Source organism: Elephantulus edwardii, unplaced genomic scaffold (genome assembly GCF_000299155.1).
Source record: "Elephantulus edwardii isolate Elephantulus edwardi_28Jun2011 unplaced genomic scaffold, EleEdw1.0 scaffold00410, whole genome shotgun sequence".
Classification (NCBI taxonomy): Eukaryota; Metazoa; Chordata; class Mammalia; order Macroscelidea; family Macroscelididae; genus Elephantulus; species Elephantulus edwardii.
In genome coordinates this window covers 837,316-853,645 of record NW_006400160.1, presented here as the reverse complement: position 1 = coordinate 853,645, position 16,330 = coordinate 837,316, and the positions used below count along the sequence as shown (strand labels likewise).

The following is a 16,330-nucleotide window of genomic DNA, read 5'->3' as shown; positions in this document are numbered from 1 at the left end:
AAAGCAAAACAGATGGAGAAAGTAACTAAACATAATAGACCCCATTCCCCAGAACACTTTATAATCCTGACTCAGCCCTAGAGTTTGCGTGAGACATCTCCACAAATATCCGGGCTTCAGCTCAACCTTTGCCTTCATCATAGGATCCATTTTTGCAGCCATGATCATGCTGGAGGACCCTGGCAGCCTGTAGTCACGCATTGCTTGTCACACTATGCCGTAGACCGTGCAGCTGCCAAGGCAGGTGTGGCACATATTGAGAGTCTTCCATTTACATGAACCAAGGAAAGAAAAAAAGTAGCTCTGTTGGCCCAGAGATCAGAAGCTGCATACAATCTCCGAGGCACAACACTCATGTCCATCAGGTGCTCCGTGGACAAGGATGGGCAGTCTCCTCCTGTGTGATTAACTTCCTCTTAAAACCCACTGGTGGGTCAACTATCGCTGGGTTTCAAGTGTACAGTACACATCCACAAAACAATTATCTTTTTGATTGAGGACACAATTTTATCAGATCAATGCAGGTGTATTTTGGGTCTAAAGTTCTTTTTTTTTTTAAATTTTATTATTTTTTTGTGTGTACCATCAAATCAGATCTGACTGGTACAGGAGGAGATTGTCCCTCCTTCTCCAGCAGAGCATCTGGTAGATTCGAACCGTGCACCTCTGGGATTGCAGTGCAGCTTCTTGCCACTAGGCCACCAGAGCTCGCCTAAAGTTCTTTTTTAAAAAATTATTATTATTGTGTGTGTGTGTGTGTGTGTACCATCAGATCTGACTGGTACAGGAAGAGATTTTTTTCCTCCTTCTCCAGCAGAGCATCTGAAGGATTTAAACTGTAAAGTTCTTTCAGGGAGACCCATTTTTAATTTTTTTCATACTCCTTGTGAACAGTGTGACGTTCTATATTCTGTGACAGTATCTGTGTGTTGTGTGATGGTATATATCTATTGTAAGACAGTATGTCTGTCCTTATTGATTTGGTTGTGTCTGTGGTGTGATAGCGTGTCTATACTACGTGATAGTGTGTGTGTGTGTGTGGTGTGAAAGAGTGTGTACGTGGTGTGATTGCGTGCACCCTGTGATATTATGTGTGTTGACCCGGTGGTTATATATGTGTTCTGTGTGATACTGCATGTGTTCTGCTTGATAGCAGGTGTGTACTTCATGATAATATGTATATACTATATATCTCTATTTTCTCTTCCACCACCCACAAGAAAAATATTTATGTCATTATTCCTTTAACTTGTCCCAGAAGTACTTCCTAGGGAATGGCTTGTTATTCATAGTCAAAAGATTGAAAGTGAAAACTGCCTACAGTGATCTTTGTTCATCACAGTCTGACCTGTATTTCCCCTTTCCTTTCTGTTTGATACTCTCAAACTTTGTTTCATGTTTTTCCTGGCAGGCATTAAAAATGTTCATGCTGGAGAAACAGTATCCCCTGAAGGTACACAGTTGGAATCCTTAAAGTCGACCCATCTCTGCCTTTCAGGAAACATTTCAGAATTCTGTGGCAGAGACGGTTTATGTCAAAATAAAGAGGAGAGTTTGAGGTGGGTATCATACAGCTTTAAAACAAAACCTAGTTGTAAGGGGTACAGATTGTAGGGGGCTGTATCGTTGGGATGTGGCTGTGTGCTTTGCACACAGAGGTGGCCTCAGAAGGAAGATTGCAAGCAGCTCTCATGGGGCGCTCTGAGAAGGAAGATTACAAGCAGTCCCCACACATCTTTAGACACTGACTCTTGTGAGTAGAAACAAATGTTTCTACTCCTGATAAAGTTGTTGCAAAATGAGAGAAAGCACATTTTATTGATACAAAGAAGAAATCTTGCTTGAATGTATGTGTTTTATGTACCTGTGTTCCTGGCCCATTTGGGGGGCCCTGTTCCTTAATGTTTCCATTTCTCTGTGAACTATTCCTTTATTTCTGAATGCTAATAAAAGCAGAGACTTAGGGGTTCCTCCGGTGCTAGTGGCCTGAGCGACGCCTAACCTTTTCTGGATTTACATTCTGCTTTGCTAGTCTTCCTTCGGCTCCACGCACGAGAAACAACATTGTAGTAAACAAATTAACTTGGAGACAGCGGTCAGAAAGCCTCATGATTTATGAAGCCAATTCCAGGAACAGTATTTTGGTGAGATTTCGGTATCTCAGCCTCCCTGAAGGAAAGCCTACACATCTTCATTGGTCTTGAGCACGGGTAAATGGGAACATAGCTGTTTACAACGGTGTGTTGTCTATGTTTTCCAGAACTCCAGTCATAGAGAGTCGATGTACAGCGATTGCAGACAGCCACCCCGAGAAATCCTTCCTCAGAATTCCACATCTTCCCTGCTGGGCCAGCAGTCGTGTGGACGTGAACCCGCTGAGGACTCGCATTGGTGAGAGCAGCTATGAGTGTCACACATGTGGGCGACATTTCTGCACCTTCTCATTATTTTGGGTCCATGTCATAGACTGTCATGAATGGACAGAAACCTCTGAAACCTACATTAATCCTTTCTTTTTAGTTTCCCATAAAACATTTAATTCTCCACGTAAGCTTTGTGAATCTACGGAAAATGGGAAAATCGTTCCTTATACCTCGCCCCTTACGAGTCCATCAAACGTCACAGTAGAGAGAAGGCTTCACAGTGTAGAGTGGCCTCATCCATGTAAGATTTGTGGAAGATCCTTCCGTTCTTCCTCAGGCCTAAAGAAACATGCGAGAACCCATACACGTGAGAAAAGTTATAAAAGTAAACAGTGCAGGGAAACCTTTCCTCAACTTGCTCATGAAACTCTACATGCACAAAGTCAAAGTCACTCTGCACAGGGACCTTTCGAATGTAACGAAAGTGAGGCACCATTTCTGCAACCAAGGGAACCCCCTCTACACGAAAGAATTCCCACAGGAGCGAGCCCTCCTGAATGCCGGGACAGGGAGAAACCCGTTCATGGCACTAACACTCTTTATGCATGTGAGCTCTGTGGGGAAACATTTCTGCGATTCCCTGACCTCACGGAACACAGGAGAACTCACACAGCAGAGAGACTGTATGAATGTCAGGAGTGCGGGAAAACATTTTCCCGATCAGATCATTTCAAGGTCCATTTAAGAAAGCACAGAGGGGAGAGGCCCTATGCGTGCGAGAAATGTGGAAAAGGCTTTTACGACCCGTGGACACTCCTTAGACACACATCGATCCACACAGGAGAGAAACCGTACAGCTGTGAGACATGTGGAAAGACATTTCTGCGGTCCTGTAACCTCACCGCTCATGAAATGATTCACACAGGACAGAAGCCCTATGAGTGCAAGGAGTGTGGGAAGACATTTCTTCGATCACGAGAGCTCAGTTCCCATGGAAGAATTCACACAGGAGAGAGGCCTTATGAATGCAAGGAGTGTGGGAAAACATTTTCACAATTCGGTCATTTGCAGATACACACAAGAAAGCACACGGAAGAGCGGCCCTATGAATGCCAGGAATGTGGCAAAGCCTTTTATGACGCGTCGACCCTACGGAGACATCGGCTAATTCACACCGGAGAGAGACCTTTCCAATGCAAGGAATGCGGGAAAACCTTTAACGACATGTACCATCTCCACAGACACAAGAGAATCCACACAGGAGAGAAACCTTATGCATGTCAGGAGTGCGGGAAAACCTTTACAGGTGCAAGTAGTCTCATTTCTCACGGAAGAATTCACACAGGAGAGAGACCTTTTGAGTGTGAGCAGTGCGGGAAGACATTTTCACGGGTAGTGTATTTGCGTATCCATACGAGAACGCACACAGGAGAGAGGCCGTATGGGTGTGAGGTGTGTGGAAAAGCCTTTTACGACATGTCTGCCCAACGTAGACACAGAGTCATCCACACGGGAGAGAGACCCTACGAATGCAAGGAATGCGGGAAAACCTTCAACGACAGGCCTCATCTCCGTAGACATAAGAAAATCCACACAGGAGAGAAACCTTACGAATGTCAGGAGTGCGGGAAAACCTTTACGGAATCAAGTAGTCTCATATCTCATAGGAGAATTCACACAGGAGAGAGACCTTATGAATGTCAGGAATGCGGGAAAACCTTTAAACACTCAAGTACTCTCCTTGTTCATAGACGAATTCACACAGGAGAGAGACCTTACAAATGCAAGGCATGTGGGAAAACATTCCTGCGATCCTGTCAGCTTGCCGCACATGGGAAAACTCACAGCGCAGAGACACCTTATGAATGCAAGGATTGTGGGGAAACCTTTAATGACGTGCCCGTTTCTACAGACAAGAGAGAATTCCCACAGCAGAGAGACCGTACGCATCTAAAGAATACAGGAAAACCTTTACACAATCAAGTCCTCTCATTTTTCGAGGAAGAATTCACACAGGAGAGAAACCTATGAATGTGAAACATGGTGAAAGCTTTCATGCCGCCAACACCCTCTGTGCATGGGAGAGAATTCCCACTGGAGAGAGACCTTGTGAACGTCAGGAATGTGTGGCAACCTTGAAACCCTCAAGTGGTGTGATTGCACATAGAAAAAATTCACACAGGCAAGAGACCTTAGGAGTGTAAGCATTGTTGGGAAACATTCAGAGAATCACAAACCCACACGTGACATAGAAGAATTCACACGAGACAGAGACGTGATGTCAGTAAGGACTGTAGGAAAAATTCTCTCACCCAATAATCTAAATATACATGCAAGAATTCAAACAGGCGAGAGCCCTTAAGGATGTAAGGAATATAGGAAAACATTTGTACACCCAGGTGACTTCAGTGCACATAGAAAAATAGACCCGGGAGATAGACCTTGTGATGGTAAGGAATGTGGAAAACAGTTCTGCCATCAGGGGAACTCACTGAACAGAGAAGGACCCACACAGAAGAGAAACTTTTTATCAAGGTAAGGAATGTGGTTAGGCCTTCAGTGAATCACATTCCTGTACATCACCGAGAAGAAGCCACACAGAGAGACCTTGTGAAGGTTAGGACTTGGTGAAAAGGTTTCCTTGTCTGCTGCACCGAATAAGCACGCAAGAATTCACCCAGGCGAGAAACCTTATGAATTTTAGTCATGTGGGAAAGCATTTCTGTGATCTTCTGACCTCCCTGCACGTGACAGTGTTCACACAGGAGAGAAAACTTTTGAATGTAAGACATATGGAAAAGCATTTGCACAGTGAGGTCCCCTCATTAAATATACAAGAATTCGTAGAGTAGAGAGAACTTAGGAAAGAAAACAGAGGAGAGAAAGCGTTTGTGACTCTGGTGCGTGAGTTATCCATGACGAGTTCACCTAAGATAGACCATCTGAAGGGAAAGAACGTGGGGCGGCCTTTTTCCAATGAAAAGCCCTCAGGACAGGCCTGGATTCACAACAGCGGAAAGCTCTTATCAAATGTCCGCAATGGAAGACACAGGTGACTAGTTCCTCACTGGATATGTTGACACTCACGCTGGAGTCAGGCCGCATCAATGGCAGAAAAAGAGGAATGTATCTCCTCTGCCTTCATCAGGCACCTGAGAAGTCACTCAACAAGACAGATGAGTGTGAAAACCGGGAAACAATTCGTCTTCCTGGTCATGTCCCAGAGGAGAACTGTCTTGGAGAGTGAGATATTCGCAGAGGTTTTTAGATTCATCAGGTGTGTGGGAGTCCTTCATTGTGTGTTGAAGCTGCATCCGTTTTGCACCACTGTGTTAAATTGATCTTTTGCGTTCTTTTTTTTAAATGTGGGATTTTGGAATTGCCGCTGGTTTGCCAGATTCATGTTAAAATATTTGTCTTTTACAGTTTCAAAGTCTTACTAATAAAACTGGAAAAATGTAACTAGGAAAATTTCCTTTTATGAAATCTCATGTTTGCAATTGAGATGATTCATGCGATTAAAAACATCTCATTTGTAGAAGAAGTTTCGTGTTATTAATGGTATTCTTGTACTGTCTGCCTGTAGAAAGTGGACTGTTGTTACTCTTCAGTTTCTTGCAGGGTGACACTATTGAGGAGGTAAATATTCTACTTTGTATTATACAACAATAACATCAACAGAGAGAGAGCGCACGCGAGATCAGCTGTTCCCAGTGAAGAGAAAACGATGTGCTCAAGCCAAAGGTGGGTGACTTCAGTTTGCGGCCCTCTGGCCAGTCTTTCATTGTTTTTGTTCAGACATTCCTCTAGGTCGTATAGCCCTGGTGGACAAGTTGCCGTACCTACCGTGGTCACTTGTGGTTGCTGTGAGGCTGAACACTGTGACACGGATGTGTCAAATGTGAACTGAGAGTGGGGCGGAGCTCCCCGATTCAACAAGCGTGGAAGGAGGAGTGGCGTCCACTTCCATAATAGCTTGCCTTTGGAAACCCTATGAACCTGGACAGAGGATGAAAGGCACCCAAGCATCGAGGACTCTCCTTCATAGGGTTGCTATGAGTCACCTACGACTCGATGGCACTTAACAACAACATTATATACTTTACTGTCAAAGCAAAGCAGCTGTGCACAGCATGTCCAATATCCATGATTGTCTTGGGAATTCTCAAAAAAACATAGTATTGACAAACTCATTCCATCTTCAAAGTCTCTATTGGCTAAAAATTTCCTATTTTCCTACCTATTACATTTCAGACACCTCTCTCCCCTGAAGGATAGCACTGACTGAAAACCGGTTGGGGCTTCCATTGAAAAGTGTGACATTCCCATTTCTTACCCTTGAATTCCTGACGGATGGTCATCTAGGGATGGGTTCGTGTTTGATCGCACAGAGTTTTCATCTGAACACTTAACTGCTTAACCTTTTTATTACTGTTTTTTTATTATTATTATTAATGTTAAGGAAACTTTGGAGGCAGAAGCTCTAGCACTTACGGTGGGTCGAGATTAGCGTTTTCCACACCATGAATCCAAAGTGGCTCTGGTGCCAAGGCCTAGGTGCTACAGTCAAAAAGACATGTTTTAGGCAAGACTCCTATATATGGAAAACAAAACAAAAATAAAAACAAATCCACAAGAATTAAATTTGTGACTAATAGTCATTAGGCTCTGGTGGCCTAATAGCAAGAAGCTGCTCTGTGGTCTCAAAGGCACAAGGTTCAAAGCAACCGGCTGCTCCACAGGAGAAATGTATGCAATCTTCTGTGCATGAAAACCTGCTGGAGGGTCAGCTATGGGTCGGTTCTGACTCCACCATAAACAACAAGTAAAACAATGTAACAAGGCATTCTCATTTCTCTTCTGTGGAAAGTGTAAAAGAGTTGTATAAATGTCTGTTGTTTTTATTTTAATGTGTGTGTGTGTGTGTGTGTGTGTGTGTGCGCGCGCGCGCGCGCGCTGTCAAATCGGATCTGACTGATAGAGGAGGCGATTGTCCCTCCTTCTCCAGCAGATCATCTAGTGCATTTGAACCGTGAACCTTGGGTATTACAGTGCAGCTTCTTGCCTCTAGGCCACCAGAGCCCCCTGAGTGGTGTAAATGTTTTAATGTAGTGTTGTGTTTTTTATTTTCGTTTTTGTTTTTTTACCCAGGCTTTTGATTTCTTTTTGTTGTCATGTGACATGGAATTTCTTGGGAATCGATCTTATGTACAACAGCCTTGAAAACGGCTCTATCCTGTGCCAACTGTTCTGTCTCTGACACACCTACCCTAGTTAACCTCAGTCACTGTATTGATCCATCTCATCAAGGGTCTCCCTCTCTTTCTCCACCTGTCCACCGTTTAAAGCATCATGTCCTTCTCTAAAGACTGGTCCATCCTTGCAACATGTTCAAAGTTTGTTAAACAAAGGAAGCCTCAAAATCCTAGCCTCCAATGGACAGCATGGCTTCGCCTTCCCCAGGAGAAAACTGTTCTCCCGACAGTCCATGGTATATTCAAAACTCTTCTCTAGCACCAGAGCTCAAGGGGAATCTTTTCTCTTTCTGTCATCCCTAGTCATTGTCCTGTTCTTTGATGCATAGCCAGCCATTGCTAAGACTATGGCCTGGATCAGGCGCACCTTAGTCTCCAGAGTGACATCATTGCTCGTAAAGGTTGAATTTAGCCTTAGGGTTCCCCATAACCTAATCATGATTCTCAGTTGTTAAGTTCAATTTAAAAACAAAATAATGTGACTTCTCAGAGGGTGAAGATGAAAAGTGCCTGTGTGGTGAGCAGATAAGGAATTCATCTCCACACCACCCCTACCCCCCTATATATGCCATGGAAGCTAATGACCTCAAGGATGTCTCTGGCTGCAAATCCAATGAAGGAGGCTTTCTCCTTTTGTCATTTGACATGACCCATAGAAAGTGACACGGAGGGTCCTGTCCTGAGTGCGAGTGTCCTGTTCCCACTCTCCCATGGTCACTTTTGGGCCTGAGACTTCCAATCCCTGCGAGCCGCCACACAGGAAATAGGAACCTTCGGGAAAACAAGACGTCAGTCTCTGTTTCCGCCCGGAGGTATTTTTCTGTAACACTCATCTGCTCAGGCACCGGAAGTCGGACTTTTTCAAGTGCCTGTTGCCGCCACGTTTGCATATAAGCTATTGTGACGCGAGTTTTCTTTTTTTACCGTCACATTAAGCCGAGCGGGTGGCCGCTAGTTCCCCTCCCGAGTCCGAGGGGGCCGCTCCCGCCGTCTGATCGTGTCCGGCGGGTCCCGGAGCCCCCCGGGCCTGCCTTTCCTCTCGGCGAGCCGCCGCCCCTTTTCCGCCATTGCTGCCCAGTGGGCAGAGCGGCCCTGCCTGCGTCCCCCAGGCCAAGAGGTGAGTGTGCGCGGGGGACCAGGGTGGTGGTCAGTCCCCGGGGGTCGGGAGGTGAGAGTGCGCGGAGGATCAGGGTGGTGGTCAGTCCCCGGGAGGTGAGTGTGCGCGGAGGACCAGGGTGGTGGTCAGTCCCCGGGGGTCAGGAGGTGAGTGTGCGCGGAGGACCAGGGTGATGGTCAGTCCCCGGGGAGTCTGGAGGTGAGTGTGCGCGGACGATCAGGGTGGTGGTCAGTCCCCGGGAGGTGAGTGTGCGCGGAGGACCAGGGTGGTGGTCAGTCCCCGGGGGGTCGGGAGGTGTGTGTGCGCGGGGGACCAGGGTGGTGGTCAGTCCCCGGGCGATCGGGAGGTGAGTGTGCATGGAGGACTCGGGGGGGGCGGGCGGTGGTCAGTCGTCTTTCTCCTTGTCCAGTCTCCTCAGCTCTCTGCTGTCTGCAACCCACCAGCCACCCAGGCTCTGTGTGTGTCCAGGCCGTGGAGTAATCGTGGGTGGACGGAGCGAGGGCGGGAGGGCTGGACCCTGTGCTCAGGACTTCACACCCCGCGCTAGCTGGGGGTCACCACGGGGTGACATGGAGGGAGACAGTTCCAGGAGCATTTTCTTTTACAAAAGTCATTGCCTTCCAGAAATGATATTTTTCTAAAGCTAATATCCAGTAGGTTTCACTATTTGAAAGATCCTGTTATGTTGTTATAATCCCTCCACTCAGATTTCTCTGCTTCATCAGGGAAGTGTCATCATGTTTGAGAGTTTAATTTAAAAAAATGAAGGTTATGGTGGGGAATGTATCTGCCCTTCTTTGACGATTCTGTACTTAAATCAGATGTAAAATTGAGACACTTGAATTGGAAGTGGTGTTGTTGTTATGTGCCGTCAAGTCGCCTGTGACTCATAGTGACCCTATGTACAACAGCCCTAAACTCTGCTCTGTCCTGTGCCAATCGCACCGTCTCTGACACTCCCATCCCAATTATCCCAGTCACTGAATCAATCCACCTCATAGAGGGCCTTCCTCTCCTGCGCTGTCCCTCCACCCTCCCAAGCATGATGTCCCTCTCCAAGGACCGGTCTCTCCTCACAACATGTCCAAAGTATGTTAGACGGAGCCTCAGAATCCTTGCCTCCAAGGAGCCACCCGGTTTAACCCTTTCCAGGACAAATCTGTTTGTTTTCCTAGCAGTCCATGGTATTCTCAATACTCTTCTCCAGCACCACAGCTCAAAGGCATCAATTCTCCTTCTATCCTCCTTGGTTATTGTCCAACTCTCTGATGCATAACAAGTGATTGCGAAGACCATGGCCTGTATCAGACGCACCTTAGTCTCCAGAGAGACACCATTGCTCTTCAGCACTTTGGAGAGGTCCCTAACAGCAGACTTTCCCGTGGCAATGCGCCTTTTAACTTCCTGGCTGCTGCTGCCAAGACTGTTGACTGTGGAGCCAAGCAAACTAAAGCTGTGTACAATCTCAATCTCTTCACCATCCATCCTGATGCTGCCAATTGGTCCAGTGGTGAGAATCTTTGTCTTCTTGACATTGAGCTTCAATCCATATTGTAGGCTGCAGTCCTTGACACTCTGCAGCAGGCGCTTCAGGTCCTCCTCAGTTTCAGCAAGCAGGGTTGTGTCATCCGCATAACGCAGATTGTTGATATCTGCCCTTCTTTGATGATTCTGGCACATAACTAAAGTTAACTCCGCAATAAGGGATATACCTTTAACTTGCTGGTCTGTCTAATACTTCTCTAAATCTGAACATTCACCTTGAGACAGACTAGGAAGAAGGACTGGCCATCCACTTCTGAAATAGCAGGCCTCTGAAAACCCTATGTACAACAGAATTGGAAGTAGTAGGTGTGTTTTAAACCATGTTTATTTCACGATTGGAAGAAAAATATTTATACTGCTTTTATGAACAGTTTCACTGTCAGGTAGACATTTTGAGGACTGAAGAAATAGTGTGACCAGTTCTGGTTGTTGAAAGTGTTCATTGAGGCCCTGAATCCTGTACTGAGATGACAAACCCAGCTTTGATCGGTGCTGAATTAGATGCTGGAGAGAAAGTTCACTTTTTCTCACCAAATGGTCTCTTCCTTGAAGGTCAAAGGCCTCTGATAACATAGACATTCATCTCATCAATGATTTAGTATTGGGACAGATTGTTGGTAAAGGGAACAAAATGGACAGAAAAAGGAAATAATTGCAAATTCTAAAGGAGCTTCCAGGATCATTCATCCTGGATTTTTGCAGCAATCAAGGAGAGTGTCAAAAGATTGATATTATTAGCTGAAAGGTCTTTAGAATTATTTGTTGTTACGAAATAGGCCTCTTTGGTTTACCTTTATAAGAAGGTGATGAAATCACTTTGCCTTGCAAAAGTCAGAGAGCTGGACAAAGGAGAAATGACGCCTTTGTGCTGTGGTGCTGGAAAAGAGTTTTGAGAATACCATGGACTGCCAAGAAAACAGATTCATCCTAGAGAGGGTTAAACCAGGCTGCTCCTTGGAGGCAAGGATTCTGGGGCTTCGTCTGACATATTTTGGACATGTTGTGAGGAGAGACAGGTCCTTGGAGAGGGATATCATGCTTGGGAGGGTGGAGGGACAGCGCAGGAGGAGAAGATCCTCTATGAGGTGGATTGATTCAGTGACTAGGGTCTTGGCGGTAGGTGTGTCAGAGACAGTGAGATTGGCACAGGATGGAGCAGGGTTTAGGGCTGTTGTACACAGGGTCGCTATGAATCACAGGTGACTCGATGGCACATAACAACAACATTATTCAGTGGAAGATTACCAGTTATCAGTCTAATTTAAATAGGTCTGTTTTCCTTTTCTCAGTACTGAGATGATGCAGTCACTTTGCCATTTATCGATTACATAGTGCCTTGTAAAAATCTTTGATCTGTTAAGAAAGCCTTCGTTTGATGTGAAATCTTTGCATTCTCCAGTTTCCTGTGTATATCTCACCTGTCTCAGTTCACTTCCTTTTTTGTTAACCATTTTTGCAATTTTTAACAAAATTTCATTTCAAGTGCCTCTCTTGTTAACCTTACTTTTTAGGCTTGCTAACCAAATTAAATCTTTTCCTACTCTAACCTCTTTTTTGCAACCACATTGTGTAACCATACTTGTTATTTGTTTCCACGTTTTTCTGTTACATTATCAGAAATGACTGCCTGTCTCACCTCAAGTCCTCCCATCTTCTTCCTATTGTATGGAGATTTTTGGACCTGTTGAAAAGAGCGAGTCTTTAGGGGGGGGAAATTGTCCTTCCTTCAGTCCCCAATATCCAGTCCACCAGAGATCGCACATGGAGTTTGTCGTCTCTGTACACCCCTCATCTCCCACTTTTACAGTGTTGTGCAGAATCACATGTTATTTCAGAGCAGTTGGGGATGAACGTTCTGTCTCTTCCCACAGTCTTGGTGAAAATTTCAGCCAGACATCATTACTGCTCAGAAGGGAATGAGAGTAAATCAGGTCCGTGTTTTCCTTCCTGGTGAGGCCTGCTTTCCTCTCTGCTCTGGGATGAGTGAATGTCTCCACCTGTCAGTTTGTTGGTAGAAGGTATCCACCCCTCCGAGTGCATAAAACGGTAGAGTTCTTGGAGGCTTAGGCCTGTTTTCCCTTTGTAAGTCAAGCAGTCTCATACAGAGCATTTCTCTGAGCCTGGACACTGGAAGGCTCACAAACTCATTGTCCAGTCTTGGAGCAGAGTGACCCTGTTTCCCAGGCTGTACCGTAAACAAGAGGATATTCCCTGTATTTTCTTTTCACAGTTGCTGAACATACACAAGCACCCCACTTTTCTCAAGACTAAACTGTAGGCGTAGCTTCAGTTCTCTTTAAAGGCTTAGGCGTGTGAATGAAGGTAACAATACACCCTTGTCTTGGCTTACTGAACATTTATTTCCTCCACGTTGTCTCTTTCAGATCTCAGGTGTGTGACAAGGAGAGCTAGTGCCATACAGGCGACTGAGGACTGCAAGTGACCATCGTCCCTTTCTTGCAATTCCAAGCAAGGATTTCAGCCACTGTGAAGGGCTTGTGGACTGAACATTATTCATCTGACTCCAGATTACCTTGTGTTCTTCTCATAGTCAGAACACTCTTCCGGAAGTGCTATCTTGAGATTATTGAAGACATTCCCTGAGCCCTGCAGAAAGGAGAACAAAGAAATGGTGAGTCCTAGACGATTGATCTTTCAATCTTAAATTGCTGGTATTGGATAGAATCTCTTAGGGACCCTTTATGTTCTGTAGGCTTGCAGATTTCTGCTGAGGAGAAAAGGTAAAAGAGGAGGTTTGTGGAGCCTAGGAGTCCCCCTCATTGCCTCCTCTGTAACTGCTTGGCCTTATGCATAACCACCCGTGTTCAGAATGGAATGCCACGGGTCATTTTCCTAACGTGCCCACAGACATGGAAGCACAAGCTGTTATCTGCATCCTGGGCCTTGGTTCTCTGTTTCACAGCACAATCTCCTGACCAGAATCTGAAGATGGTCCAGCAAGATTTTATCTGTGATTTTCCAAACTTATTTTATATTTGGGCTTTTTACTGTTTTTACTCCAGTGAAGTGTTTTATGCATTTTGTTTTCCGAATTTTAGGCTTGGGGAAAAGAACAAATACAACGGTATTGCAGTTCTTTGCCCTCACCTTCTGCACATGCCTAGACTAGTTGCTGTTTGATCTGTATAATGTTTGTCTGTTCCTCCTGCTCTGGGATGAAAGTTGTGTGCGCGAATAGTGTGCAAGCAGAGGTGCTGCTAATCCAAAGCAGACTCTTTTGTGGTCATGCACCTTCATCGGTTGTGTATTGAGAGCCTGGTGGACGGTCTTTGCTTAGTGCAACTTACAGCTCAGAAAACCCACAGCACTCTTAGTTATTTTGTGCTGGATGGCTGTAAGCTGATGAGTGCTGAATTCTCACATTATAATCCAAAAGTTCACTCTTTTCTTGAGCAGTTAAATATCAATACTATTGAAATTTAAGTTCTTGGAGTACAGTTTCCCTCCAATTCCTTTTCTAGACCATGTGGTATATTTCTGCTGAGAGGCGGTGTTTGCTGTCTCTCTCAGTGTTCTGTTCCTTTTTGTATTATTTCATGTTTTGTACGTGAACTCATTTTGGGACCACCTTCCTTAGTGTTCTTCTCACATTACATAAACCATAATGGGTATTTCAGGTGTTGTAGTAACTTGGTATCCTTTGAAAACCAATGTCAGTGTGTTTTGTAGCTTTGCTGGATAAGATACTAAGGAGTTACCCAGATAACCCCAGAATGGCCCTGTGAGAGGAGTCATTCCTGGTCATTGTGGGAGCGGTATAGGAGTGTGTTTAGTCGACCCTCTGGCCCCAGTGGGAACCTGTGAACTCTCACTGGATAGCACAGAAGACTAACAGAAATAGGAAACAGTTATTCTCCTTGATCATGTCCCGTAGGAGACCTGTACTTGGATTTGGAATGTCCTTTCCTATTTGTCTGGTGTGTGAGTTCTTCACTGTTTGTTGACGCTGCTTTTTTTTTTCCACCACTGGGCAAATCGATCGTTATTTTGAAAATGTGGCATTTTTCAGCCAATTTTGACTTATCTCGTTCCAGAGTAACCATGTAAACATCTCCATCCTGCTGGGGTCGATCCTTTCCCCACAATGTCCTCCTGCTTGCCTCCCAGCCACCCTGATGTTCCTTGTAACCTTACATCCAAGGGGGGGATGTCTTCTCACAGAGCTGACACAGCTTCTTTGGTTGATGTCTTCTTTTCTGGTAGCAAAGCTGCCGGATACTTCCATGCTGTCTGGTCTGGTAGTTACTACTCCTGCTACGGCCTCTGTAAGGGGCATAGTCACTGGATCAGTAAAATCAGCGCCATAAAGCCTCACTGGCACCCCTCGTAGAACTTCGGCTGCTTGCTCTGAGCTATTCCATTTGTGCCTTAGATGAGGGCAGGGGCAGCTCCCCTTCAAAAGATAGATGACCCTCATCACACCTCTAATTGATCCATCAAGCTCATCATTCCTCTGGGATCATCTGTTGTTTGACTGCAATTTCCAGTGTCCTTGGTCTCTGTTGTACTGATAATGTTGAGTGTAACTTTAACCTACGTTTTTTCCTCCCTTCTTCAGCACATCCGAGCACAGACGCTGCCCATAACTTTGTCACTCTTACAATCCATTTTAGTGCTGGTTTCTGAGGAAGCTCCTTATAATAATCTACAAATTTAATTGTGTCCTCTCTGCCATATCCCCTGGTTACAATAGTTTCTTGATCCTGCCCGTGTGCCTCCTGGAGGACTTTTTTTATGACCACAAATCAGACAGGTATTTCTGTTCGTGTCCACATCGTTGGTTCTTTGCCTGTAAAGCCAGAGATTAGAGGGCGTGGCTCTGTCTGTCCTGGTAGAACTTGGAAAACTTTTAACTGTAACTGTTTCACTGCCTGCCTTCTTTTCATTTGCAAATGTTGCCATTACTGACAGCAGAAACCAAGGAATTGTGTCACTCTTTCCTTATCTTCCTGTGTTTCTGCTTGTATCCAGTCAACCAATTTCTTAGGAGTTCTGTCCACTAATTTCTCTAAGTAAATTTTGTTTTCAGAGACTGACTACAGCATAAAACCTTCACTGCTGTCTGGGTATTTCTTAATCCACACAGAACCCTAAGGTTTCTTATTCTTCTGTATACCACCTTTCCCCCAGAAACACGTTACAAAGCTGGTGGACCTTTGTCGGAAACCCACCTATCCTGTCGTCAATACTGTTATTGTTGTTAAGTGCTGTTGAGTCATAGACGACTCCTACTGACCCTATGGTTGAAAGACCTGGACACTTGTATACCTTTCATCCTGTCTTGCAAGTTCAGAGGATTTCCAGAAGCAAGCTGTTTCGGAAGTGGATGCCACTCCTGCTTCCAAGCTTGTTTTAAATGGGGAGCTCCACCAAACAGTGCCCACCATGGCTAAACCATTCTCGCATTTGACACACTAGTGTCACAGTTTTTGGCATCACAGGAAGCATGAGTTACCTCTGTCCAGCCACTTGATAGACCAGTGCTTGCTTGCAAGAATATTTGACCAAAAACTATTAACACCGGGCCTGAGGGCCACAGATGAATATCACCCACCTTTGGCTTGGTAACATCGCTTTCTGTCCATTAGGCCCACAGAGCTCTCTCTATGTTCTTGTTGTTAATGTTAAGGGCCATTTAGTTGTAGATGACTCTTAGCGACCCTATGAATGAAACACCTGAACTATCCTGACACAGTTTTCATAATTTCTCGTAAGATTAATGACATTGAGTCGGTATTGTCCAAATGTTAGTCATGCTACATAAGTTCATGATTTCCAACATCAGCAACTCTTGCTTTTTCATTTCCCTAACTACTGTCTTTACCACTGGACCAATCGGTAGCATCAGGATGGATGGGGAAGAGATTGAGATTGTTCACAGCTTCAGTTTGCTTGGCTCCACGGTCATCACTCTTGGCACCAGCAGTCAGGAAATAAAAAAATGTATTGTGATGGGAAAGTCTGCTGTTAGGGACCTCTCTAAAGTACTCAAGAGCAACGGTGTCTCTCTGGAGACTAAGGTGCGCCTG

The 16,330-nt window shown here is 45.2% G+C and overlaps 1 protein-coding gene across 1 annotated transcript in view; it reads left to right on the top strand.

The window, feature by feature from the left end:
• LOC102843400 (zinc finger protein 420-like) overlaps positions 1-16,330 on the top strand; it is an 87,155-nt gene that overhangs the window by 16,345 nt on the left and 54,480 nt on the right. Inside the window, exons 4-5 of the mRNA XM_006902426.1 lie at positions 2,905-4,305; positions 8,587-8,735. Coding sequence (XP_006902488.1) covers positions 2,905-4,305; positions 8,587-8,735 — 1,550 coding nt within the window. The remainder of the gene's footprint in view (positions 1-2,904; positions 4,306-8,586; positions 8,736-16,330) is intronic.